The sequence below is a fragment of the Strix uralensis genome, chromosome 2 (assembly GCF_047716275.1).
Source record: "Strix uralensis isolate ZFMK-TIS-50842 chromosome 2, bStrUra1, whole genome shotgun sequence".
NCBI lineage: Eukaryota > Metazoa > Chordata > Aves > Strigiformes > Strigidae > Strix > Strix uralensis.
In genome coordinates this window covers 72227696-72240150 of record NC_133973.1, presented here as the reverse complement: position 1 = coordinate 72240150, position 12455 = coordinate 72227696, and the positions used below count along the sequence as shown (strand labels likewise).

Below are 12455 nucleotides of genomic sequence, written 5' to 3'. Positions count from 1 at the left end.
TTCTTAACTATTAGATGTTAGGATGTCACTTTATTTTGATAATTTTATTGTTTAATTTGATTATTCATAGGGACTGCCTGGCATCAATGGTTTTCCAGGACTCAGTGGAGAAAGAGTGAGTATTTCATACAAGACTGTTGTTTCTAACACATATGTAGACAATCTGTCTGAAAAGTAAACTGTAGAGGACAAATTCTGCCTGTAATTACACCAGCTGTATTCTAACAAATATCATCTGGATTCATCCATCTTTGGAATTTGGGGTCAGTTATTTTTCTCATCAGTGAGAAAAAAAAATAGCCCTATAATTAAAGTCTGTTTTGCTTAAAACATGAGCATGTTTTAAGAGCACTGTGGGGCGGTGTCATTTTCATTGTTCCCATTACGGCAACCATGATTTCTGTAATTTTCTTCCTACATGCTCACTTTTTTGAATAGCTTTCTGCAGATGTGGTTGAGATGTATGGTTATCTTGAATATCACAAAAGAAGAAGAAGAGAAGGAAACTGATAAATATACCAGTTAAATCTCTGTCCCCATGGAAACACACCCAAATATTTAAAATGGCATTCTGTTGGACAGAGAAGAGCTCATACTTTCTGTTTGGTCTCAGAAAAACACTTCTTCAGTCAGCATTAGAAATCACTTCCATGAGGTATTCAAATAGCTGTGGGATGCATGACTTCTCCATGCTTCTCCATCCTTAGCTGCTTAAGGATTTGTCCTGCCACCAAGGCATAACAATAATAACATGAAACACATGGTACATGAAAGTACATAAAATACGAAAAATAACATTTGCACAGCTATTCAGTCCGATCACAAAATCTGGTGGTGTGGAAGGGAATATGCTATCAGTGATATGCACATGGAGAGGCTGATGCAAAACCCATTAAAGCCCACTGGCTGACCTTAACATAGGTTCATGCTCCAGTCAGAAATGGTCTGTGGCTTCCCCTTACTGAGGGCGAATCTTGACAACAATTTTAGTGGAAGGTACATTGGTTTGGATGGAACATCATTGTATAATGTGTGTGTGAGAGGGGACACACACTACTCAATGTGCTGTTCACAAAGACCGCTTTTGAGTGGTTTGATTTTTAAGAAAGAAGGAAGGATGCTTAAGTCCTATCTGCACACAGATGAAGTCCCAGTTAATTAGGAAGCTGCTGGCTTCACTTTTAGACCACCAGCTCCACCTAGTGTAAAGAGGTTTTACACCTAATACTCACAAGGCTCCTTTTCTGATGGTGTGATGTACAGTTGCCATTATGGAAAGGTCTCTGAAACGTGCAGTCCAGCTTGTGGCATCTTGCTGAGAGCTGTGATATTTGTAGTGCTTCAAAACTGCGTAAGTGACTTACAGAGCTGGTTATTAGCATTCAAGTTCTGTGTAGGAGTTGTACCCACTGTGAAACTCGGGAGATGCTGAATTTAAAAAAAGCTAGCTAATAATTTAACTAGGGTGAATTATACAAATCTACTGATTTCAGTGAAGCTCTATTAATCGATATCAGCTGATGGTCTGACCAGTGTTTTCTACTAAAAGCTCACCTTTTTAACACTAGTCTTTTTCTGGAGTACATATGAACATTTTCTATAGAAAACAAAAGTTGTCAAGGAGCTGAGTAAAGAACACAAAAAAGATCATCTCTTCTGTATCAGCATCACTGAAATCTGCACTTTGGTCTGTGCACCCCCAGCAGCTGAAATACACTCTCATGTGGTAGGATGTATCCACGTGTTTTAGATTGCAAACCTTTAAAAGAACGAAGTGGCCAGGACCTTAAATATTATAACATTTGGTGGGGTAGGGATGGAAAGTTTTCTCTGGGATATGACATGCCTGGAGGTGGGAGAGTTGGATGGAAGGCATCTTCAGGGCTGGTCCTGAGTTCTTGTCATTGAGCCAGTGAGCACCTTTTTGGCCAAACTGGCTCCAGCCACCTGGAAGACAGCAAAAAGGACCTGTGCACTTCAGTGCTATTTTGCTGCTTGCTGTTTGCATTCCAGTGAAAATATTTCCACTCATAACGAATTAGACTCGTTCAGTCTTCTTGCAGCAGGTTGGTGTGCTTTGGCTGCCTGGCCCATGTGTCTCAGGGCCAACTGACATGGAGGAGATCCTCTTTCTCCTCCCGTATCCTGCAGCCTCCATGGGATGGTGTGAATGTAGGTGCTTCTTCCATCCACACCACTGCCAGGGGTAACAGAGCCTGCACCATGGCAGGTCTCTCTGGCCTTTGACAGGAGTTAGGCTTGGTCCAAGAGATGGAACATCAATACATGAGGAAACTTAATGGTATTACCCTAATTACTACACCCCAGGGAGACAAACTGCTCAGCTCTGTTGCATAGTTTTCACACTAACATTGGAGGAAGCCAGCTGCTACAGACCAAATAATTTTCTTCTCTCTGATAAAGGAAAAGTCATCCATTTTCATGTGTATTACAGGGTTTTCCAGGATTTGATGGTCCACCAGGTGGCTATGGTCCTAGGGGAAGCAAGGTACTGCTTTCTTTCATTTGCTGGAAGCAATAAACCAGATGTTATTTTGCTTTCTTTTCTGTCATGTAATAACAACGTTGTTTGTCATCATTGTAGAATCAGTTATGTGGTTTGTTAACTTGAAATCTCTGAGATTTCTTAAAAATTACGTCACTGCTTTTGCAAGTTTGTTTCTTTGTGTTCCGTGGGCTTATCTTTCCATTCTAAAATAAATTCTGTAGAATAATGTGCTTATATGTGATACTTCAACTTCTGTTAACAGGGAGAGCCGGGAGAGATCGGTCCTCCAGGACCAGTTTCCTATTTTCCTTCCCACATCCCAAGGAAAGGTATGTCGTCTTTGCTTAGATTGCTCATTTTAGCTGCGGTTTACTACCTTCTACATAGATCAAAAGCATGAAATTCTGAGAATTCAACTCCTTAAAAAACTGTGGTTTGCTAAACTGTTCCAGAAGGTATAATTGCCTTCTTAAAGAGTGCCCTAATCACATTTTGCAGGCAGATGGCTTCTTTGTCTCTCCTGCTGAAGATGGATTGCTATACAAAAGGCATTCATGCATTCCTATGTCCACAGAGAAGAAACAAGCAAGAAAGCATGTGACTTTGTTGTCCAGTGAAAGGAAGAATGGGAGAGTCTGTCTTCTGCATCCTATTTCAGAGACTCTGAGTAAAGAGCAGCAATGGCAGCACAGCAGAGACCGTTCTTATAATCTAATATTTAGAAAGGAAAAATAAAAAACCCACATTAAAAAAGGAATAGAAGAGGATTTTTTTTTCCTTTTTTAGATTGATAAATTTCCTTTGTGATCTTTTCACTAGGCTTGTAGCACCCACTGTCAGCAGTCCTGCAGAGCTGTGGTGGCTCTGGCTGGCCAGACTAGAAACACATAGAAGGTGATATCAGGTTGCCAAGGCCAAAACTATTCCAGGGAAGGTGCCAGCAAACAAGGATGATCACATGCCATTGCTCCAGCCTGTGTTCTCATACCATTGAGTTTACTAGTCTTGTTGAAAGCCAGAGAGTCTAACAATGAACAGTTTGGTTGGGCCTCTTGCCCCCCAGAGAAAGGGGGCAAGAGGCCCAACACATTCTTCAAATCACCCGAATAACCTGCCAGGCTTTTAGGAACAGGAGACTGTGTAGAGAGAGGAGGAAGCAGATAGGGGGCTGGACACACCATATGTCCTCTAGTATCGTTGACCTTCAACAAGAGCATGATACTTTCTGCAGGCAATAGCTGGGCCCAGGCAAATGCTTTTGGTACTGGGGAGCAGAGGACAGTTCACATATCATACATCTGTCATAATGGCAACTTCTTGTAGGAAAAGGAGGGACTCTTCTCAGAGAGCTGGTCTTCTGTGTTTCGCAGGAGCAATGTAGCTCTAGCAGCCTATTAGTAAGAGCTGAGAGATATTCTCTTTCTTCCTGGGGTTAGTGGCCCCACACCATTCCTGTCACAGGCCATGCTTGGGCTTTACAGAAATCTTTGTTTCTTTATTCAGACCGAAGCAGCATGAGGTTTTTGCATTTCTAAAGCTACCTTTAAGAAACAATTGTAAATTCTAATATTCTAAAGCCCTTGAAGTTTCTAATTTTTACTTTTTAAGAATTGAGCAATCTGCAGTGTATCACAAGTCAGCATTTATGCGTTACAAACAGCATCACACTAACATGTTTTGTGGAACTGGGGATGTCTTTCAGGTGCAAGAGGTGATCCAGGCTTTCCAGGTGTTTCTGGACTACAGGGAGACCCAGGAGAGGAGGGAGATCGTGGGCTGCCTGGTCTTCCTGGATTCTCTGATGGTAATATCCCAGCAACACATGTTCCAACAGCTTAACTTCATAGTGAGTTTTAACTGATACAGGGTCAGGGTAGGGGAAATACATGTGCAGACTGTGGAATATGCAGTGCAGAGCGGTAGATAACTAATTGCGGGGGAAAAAACTGACAGGAGCATTTTCCTTTGGCCTCTATGGGGCTGTGGCAAAACAACTGAAATAGAGATAATCACAGAGCCTTGCTTCAGTAACTGCTGTTGATTTGCTCAAGTGAAAAGCGCAGTTACCATTTTTGCTCTATGCTAAATATCTCCATTTTTCCTTGCATGCTAGATGCAGTTGTGTGAACTTTCCCTTCTGCTACATTACAGCTCTTTGAGCAGTGTTGTTAAGAAATTGTTCTGAAATTCTTCCCTGGTTCTGTTTCAGCGGATGGGGATAAGCCAGGCTTACCTGGAGAAATAGGACCAAAAGGCGAAAAAGGTGAATTAGGATCTCCTGCTTATCAGGTGGGCCCGCCTGGGTTTCCGGGTAAGCACGGCACACCAGGACTCCGTGGTCCACCTGGTCCCACTGGATCCCCTGGTAAGTACATGAGGAGAGATGATGAGAACTCACAGGAACATCTTTGCTTATTTTAAAGATAGCTGTTGGCAGAGCAGAGTGAGAAAGTAGATTGAGGGAATGAAACTAAATGGGTGGCAGGGAGGATACACGGTGGAGAAGTGTTGTATGTTCATCAAGGAAGGAAAGGTTTGCCTGACATTCCTGCCAACATTTGAAAGAAAAGAAGGTCTCTTTTTGGGCCGGGGAGGGATATGAATGTCAAGAAGTATGTGAGAGAGCTGGATTTCTTCCTTAGCATGGAGAAGAGAAAGCTAAGTGGAATCTTAGTGCTATCTTCCCTTACCTCTTGGGAGGTCATAGAGAAAATGGAACCAGATGCTTCACTAGGGAGCACAGCAACAGGGGCAAAAAGCACTGGTCACAAGCTGCAACAGAGGAAGTTCTGCTTAGATATTAGGAAAACCTTTTTCACCATGAGGGAGGTCAGATACTGGAACAGGTTGCCCAGAGAGCTTGTAGATTCTCCATCTTTGAAGATATTCAATACTCAGCTGGACAAGGCCCTGAGCAACTTGCTGTAACTTTGAGGTTGTCCCGGCTTTGAGCAGAGGGTTGTACCAGGTAGCCTCCAGAGGCCACTCTGACTGAGGTTGTGCTGTGCCTCTGTAAAAAGCACCACACTGCAGTGCAAGAGCAGGAGTGGAGAAAAGGATATGCAGGAGGTGATCCAGAACAGGTGATCTGTGGTACTGCAAAGTAGGTTGTGCTGAGAGAGAGGAGCAAAGGCATTCAGGGTGAGAGAGAGTAAACAATGGCAAGGATCACCTGCCACAGCAGAAGGAAGTTACTGAGAACAGGTGTGGGAAGCTGTGAGAAGCGGGGAAAGAGGAAGAGGGCAGGGGGTAGGTAACAACAGGCTGGGTTAGATAGTAAATGACATTAGGGGAAACAGAAAAGGGCAAATGTAGTGCAGCTCAAAGGAATAGGGAGGAAAGAGAAGAAAAGTGAATCTACAGAAGATTAATTTATATTTTTATTTAATTAAACTTTTAGGTTCTCTCTTTGGATTAAAAGGACAGGAAGGGGCCCCAGGTAGATCTGGCATTCAAGGTTTCCCTGGGCCAAGAGGACGAAAAGGACCTAAAGGTAGGTTATAACAGAAAACGCGATAGATAACCTGCTGTTATGCATTGTGTAAAGCTCCCGTTGTATTCAGCCTGAGTTTCTTGAACTATGACATGCTCGGGGACTGATGAATTTGATCTGGGGCTAACACAACAAGGAAACATTGTGTCAGTTTCTTGTAAGGAAAAGAAAAAGTACTTTTCTCAAGTATTTGAGAAACTACTCAAGTATTCTCAAGTCTATATATAAAATGGATACAGCTGAACATCTATTTGTTATGACAGAGCATTCTTTCTTTTCTTTTCAATCCTTTCCTTAGGCGAAGAAGGGGATTGCAGTAAATGCCTTTTGGGTGATGAAATCAGAAGGGGCTCTACTGGCCCTCCTGGCCCTCCTGGCTTTCCAGGAACCCCTGGCCAGACTGGTAGGAAAGGAGAGCCTGGTGATCAAGGACCACATGGTATTCCTGGCTACCCTGGAGCAAAAGTGAGATACTTGTTTCTTTATTGCATATTTTTATATGCCTACTAGAAAAAAATCCAAGCTATTCTCCATGGAAAATGATGAAACATACCATTTCTTTCCTTCTCTGCCACTTGAATAGCATTCAGCTTGCTATCTACAAAATACTGAAAGCCAAAAGTTGCTAGGATGGAGGTGAAAATAGGATGTTTTGGGAAGAGTGAAAGATTTCCACATAATCTGAAGTCCACTTTCTGTTTAAACAAAACTCTTTGAGCAGAACTCTTTCAAGCAGCTGTAGTACTGAGTATGATCTGACCATCTAGAAGGGTAACAATTCCGGTAGTAACTTAAGATTGTTGCTAATAAAATGCGTATGTCAAACTGATGAAATGTAAGGTTCTTGTTTACAATACATTAAGTCTGCCTAAAACCCACCATGCAATAACCCTGAGAAAAGGGCTTTGCTTATAATTGCCTGCTTGTTATTTACACTTAAAGGTGCTGTACTGTGTGGTATGCCAACCGCATCATGGTTCCTCACAGTCAGAACTGACTTCAGGAAATCGCATCTCTCAGGATTTTACAATAAAATTTTTGTAAAGCTGATCCAAAACTGATTTTGTTTATGCAAAGATGTCAGAGCAAACCTAATGTTTTCAGTTAGTGCTTTGAGCTCTTCTGAACATCAAAAAACCAAACTCAAACTAGTTTAAGTTTGGCATTTTTCAAAATTAAAATAAAATAAACTTTGACTTGATTGTGGCTGTCAAAAAAAGGTAGAAAAAATAGATTTTTTTTTTTTTGCTGAAAATTCAAAATGCTTTTATGAAAAGTTGTTCTTTCTAGAAGTCATGAAAAAATTGATAGAAATATTTTCCAAAAGTTCAGTGTTGAAACTTCAGTTAAAATTTTGCAAGTTCTGCAAGGGTTTTTGCTTTTGAAATGAAGAATTTCAGTATCTTCATCCCAAAATTTAAGCTACTGTAGAACAGAAAGTAGTATAGACATATACCGACATAGCATAGCATAGCAAAATATCACTCAGCAGCAAAGCCCTGACTTTATCTCAGCTTTTGGTCTGCAATGAATTCAAAGTGAAACAATTTAGCTTAAATATTCTTGGTCCATATTCTCAGGTAGAAGTGACTCCATAATAATGTTCAACAATTTACATATACAGACAATAAATATGCTTAATCTAGATAAGATCTATATCAATTTAATGAAAATAAAAATTTATCCCAAGCAATGGGTATTTTTTTCTGTGGAGAAAGAGAAATTACAAGCAGCTGTAAAACATTTTGAAAACCTCTGTGATAAATTGCATTATACACAACATCGAAACCTTGAAAACAAAAAAATAGCAATGTGAACATCATACTATTAATGCAGTATTACTGCTGATGATTTGTGCAGTTACATAGTCAGTGAAATAATTCAGCATTATATTAAGTTCCCGAGATTTCTTTTGGCCTGCAAAAAGCAATGTCCAAAAGAAACATCTTTACTGTCGTGTAAAGATGTGGCTTCAATGACTATTAAAATGCAGTTTGCAAATACAGCCCAGGTAAAGCAGGATCCTTATACTCAAATCTGATCTCCCTCTTTAGACTTAGAGAAGTGTGAACCTGTATTTTTCAGATGACCTGCAGCTGAGAGTTTCCACACATGCTTTTCACCCAAGAAAATCTTGGACAATGTCAATAAAAGGTGGTAATGCAAAAGACACCCTTTTAAATAATGTATGACACATTTAAACAAAAACTAAATGCATCAGGTACATCCCTTTTGTTCAGTGTCTGCCCTGGAATTCCATAAGAGGAGGCCAGGGAAAACCTAACATGTGACTTATATTTTAGTGAGCATGAATGTAATAATTCAGAACTAAAGCTAACTGTCAATGGTAAATGAGTTTGCAACGTCTGGCCTTGACACCTACCATGGGTTTTGTCCTGTGCTTGAAAGGTTCTTGGCCAGAAGCTAGCAGTAACACTTTGAGATGGGCTGTTCAGGAGGAGGATTCTGCATTATGCCAAGGGATTGAGAATGCCAGAGACTGGTCTTTAGCTTCACCACAGTTTGTCTTTGCAAGAGAGGAAATCTCCCTTCTTGGATGTTTTCAAAGCTTGACTAGGCAAGGCCCTGAGCAGCCTGCTCTAGCTCCAAGTGCTGAGTTGGACCAGGGAACTCCAGCTCTCCCTTCTAACCAAATCCTTTCCCAGAGGTCTGCGGTTTGGGTCACTTAATCACTCTGTGCCCAAGTTCTTGTCTCTGGTAAAGGAAGACAGCGTTACTTTTCAGCCTCACAAAGGTGTTGTGAATCACAATCCACTGCCAGCTATGAAGCTGTCCTCTTTTGTAGTGGTGGGCAGGAGGAATTGCAGGTCAATATAACCCTGAGTATTGTTTCCATGGTGCTGGAGAGTTGCTTACAGCATTTTCTTTAGTGGCTAGCACTGAGGAATTTAACATGTTTTCTCCAATGCAGTTCTGCAGCTGTAGTTGTTTGCAGGACTCTAGCTAGCTCCTGGAAGGCCACAGCTCTCCCGATGCCATCCTCATGCAGAAGATCCCCTACCATGCCACATAGACCTTGGTCCTAGTTGGAGCATATTAATAAAGATTCAGGCACAAAAATGGGATTACTAAAAAGGAAATCATTCACAGAAAGCAATGGGAAAGCGGTAAAATTTAAGGAGTTGTGGGTGTTTTGGTTTTTTTTTAAGCAGCATAGTGGAAATGCAAATCTTGATACTTAAGTGGTTCTGTTTCTTTTTTTCTTTTTTTCAATATATGTAACACCAGGGATTTTCGGGTCAAGACGGATTTCCTGGACCAAAAGGAGAAAAGGGAGATTCTTTACACATAACTACTAAAGGTAGAGTAAAAATTCATATTGTATATTTTGCTATTATTGATACATTTCATGGGAGATTGGTCTCACAATGAAAGGTCTTCTTTAGGCACCAAAGGAATTCGAGGAGATCCAGGACTGCCTGGTATCAGAGGTGAAGATGGCTTCCCAGGCAGAGATGGGTTAGATGGTTTACCAGGACAGCCTGGCCTTCCAGTAAGTAGCAAATAAAGCTAAATCATTTTCACCAATACTAAATTGATAATGCATTTAATTTGGAGGGGTTATGATCACCAGGCTATCCTTCTATCACAGATAAAGATGCACAACTAGACTGGCTTTACTGGTTACTGATATATTAAACATCAAGTTTACTCTCAGGGTTTTTAGAACAATCTTTCACTTTTATTTCTATTTTATTTAAACAACTAATAGTGTATAACCCATTTAGGCCACCTTGTTATTACTGGTTAGTTTGTGATAATTAGTGGTTTATTAGTGACTCATAGCATTGTCTAATAGAGATTCTGTGTGACTGAATTTCAGCAGCTTTTGTTACGACTGAATTAAAGCAAAATTTACTAGTTTTACATTCTCAAAACGTAGGTTCTGTCATCACATATATGCTTGATAGCACCTCACCTAACTAATAGTAGCCATCTAGAGGTTAGACATACAGTCTTTGTTTTTTAAGCTCATTCTGTAGGCAAAAGAAAAAATTAAATACCTTGCAAGAGGAATTCATCTCACCCATCATAAATGCTGTTTTGGACCACTGAGATGCTCTTACATCATATTTGAAGATGAGTCAGAGCCATATCGTCCAATCTGGACCACAGTGCTTTTTACTACCAGTAAAGATGGTACTTTATATTACTTCTGAGGATGGAAACGTTTTCTAGTGATGTTTGTGAATGTTGGTTCAATAATGTAGAAATACCTTTAGAGGAGCAGACAAAGAAAAAATCTGCCTATTTGGATGCAATTTTTCTTTCAGCTTTTCTTAAGGTCTCAGAAGTAAATGCCACACCAGAACATCTCAATGTTGTCTCTATGATGCACGTGGTTTCCCCAAAACCTGCTTGCAGCTTTTCAGAAAGGGCAGTAAGCCTCTCCACAGATGTGAGAGATTGTGATTCATATTGTTCAAGTGCCGTTCATGGGATGACATTTTTATGGGAATGCTCACTTTAATAGTGCTCCCCTCATTCCTTTTGTGCCATAAGGTCTAAATTAAAGTCAGATTATTTCAAATATATTTTATTTGCAATGTTGATTTCAAGAGCTCGGCTGCAACACCTGAGGAATTACTGCCTATAAGATGTCATGCATGAGAGTAGTTCAGCTGTTTGACTTTTGTTTGTTTCTCATCAAAGCCAGGAGTAATCACCTCCATTCACTTCCCGCAGGGTGATGGTATCAGAGGTTTCCCCGGTGATCCTGGTTATCCAGGTGAGTTAGGACCAAAGGGCTTTCCAGGAGAAGCAGGCCTGCCGGGTGAAGGATTTCCTGGTCCAAAAGGGTACCCAGGTCCTCCAGGTGACCACGGACAAGATGGAAACCCAGGGCCTCCAGGTCTGCCTGGTCTGCCAGGAGAGCCTGGCCAGTTAGGTAAGACACCTCACTCTGTCTTATATCAAAGCCATGGGAGATCATTACTGAATTGCATCTGTACGGCACACTGTTGAAAAGGTAGCATTTGGTGGGGGGTTACGTGGGTAAAAAGAGATTGCTTGTATTAGTTGTCTAGAAATCTTAAAGAAGGAAATACGTCAGAAGTCCCAGTAGTTTCATGTCAGGTATTATTGAAATAGCATGAATGAATGTGTTAGTGCCAGCAAGTAACATCTTTCAGGTTTCAAGCAGTTGGAGGCAATGAAACAATGTCCTGCCACTGGAGTACTCACAGGTGGTTTTCTCTGGTCTTCCCCATCCAACATAATCTTTTAACTGACCAGAGAGAAACATGTGTCCATCCTTCAGAGCTCTTCATAGTATCTCTGCAGCTTTCCAAATCCCTTCCAGCATAAGAATGCCAGGGCTATATTCACAAGAGCTCAGGCTCAGAGTTTTATTGCTTGACTTCGAGATGCCTGGTAGAATATTCAAGCCAGAGCAGGCACCTGCTAACCCTACACAGTGCATGGGGCACAAAGCCTCCTAACTCTGACAGGGTTAGGTTTCAGGCCTGGATCTAATTAAGATATGGGTAGAGAGTTCCAGTATGTTATAGCAAATAGTTTGTGTTGTATGTATGCATAATACATAAGAGAGTAATACATAAGAGGTGTTGTAATAGACATTTTGGTTAGAATTGAGAGCATTTTATAATTTTTCTCTTTTAAATAATAACGGTCTTTTCCTATTCTTTGTTCATAGACTGTGGGCAGGTCACTGAAGACTTTTCTAGAGGAGACGGAACTGAGCCAATATGGTCAGGTACTGTACATACAAATGCCTTGAATATATTTTAATGTTTAGTCTTATGCTGCTCTTATGGCTTGATGCTTTCTTTCTGATGACTGCTTTGGATGCTCTTGATTGTAAACCGTTTAAACTTCAGGTCACAAATAGCCATGCATATAGTGTATGTAGCTCTAAAATAATTTAGTCAAATTGAATGTATTTAAAATTATTGCAGTTTTAGCTCTACGGTTCAGAAATTCTTTATTTCATTGCTTATGTTTATTGTGACAAAATAACGATTACCATGCAATCTATAACAACAGTCCCAGAAAGTAGGCACCCAAGAAACTGTAAGCAACTTTTTTTTTTAAAGAAGAACTTTGAGTGAAGATTTTCAGTACAATTTGACATATAAAGAAAAAAACCCTTCATTTGTACCAAAAATTCACTTGATTGCTTCAGGGAGGTAAATTTCCCACAGGGAAACAAAGTGTCTCTCTTATTCTGAAAAATACAGTCATCCATGAGGTTGGACTACCCTTCCCATGCCAGTCTAGCTGCAGCAGCCACTATAGCCCCTGCAAAACAGACAGAAGAGCAGCTCTTGGGATAGAGCTCAGCTTGAGTGCTCCCCTGGAAATGCCACCCATGACCAATTTATTTTTTAATAGAGAATAAAACTTTTTTTAAATTAAGGTTTTGCCTGTTAATTTCATTCACCTGCTTTAATGATAGTGTCTCAACTGCAG

At 40.6% G+C, this 12455-nt stretch overlaps 1 protein-coding gene across 1 annotated transcript in view; it reads left to right on the top strand.

The window, feature by feature from the left end:
• The window catches only part of COL4A2 (collagen type IV alpha 2 chain), a 146631-nt gene that overhangs the window by 105489 nt on the left and 28687 nt on the right, over positions 1–12455 (top strand). Inside the window, exons 16-26 of the mRNA XM_074859288.1 lie at positions 71–115; positions 2456–2509; positions 2772–2838; positions 4212–4313; positions 4719–4874; positions 5910–6002; positions 6301–6467; positions 9252–9324; positions 9410–9516; positions 10710–10911; positions 11680–11739. Of these exons, the coding sequence (XP_074715389.1) occupies positions 71–115; positions 2456–2509; positions 2772–2838; positions 4212–4313; positions 4719–4874; positions 5910–6002; positions 6301–6467; positions 9252–9324; positions 9410–9516; positions 10710–10911; positions 11680–11739 (1126 nt within the window). The remainder of the gene's footprint in view (positions 1–70; positions 116–2455; positions 2510–2771; positions 2839–4211; positions 4314–4718; positions 4875–5909; positions 6003–6300; positions 6468–9251; positions 9325–9409; positions 9517–10709; positions 10912–11679; positions 11740–12455) is intronic.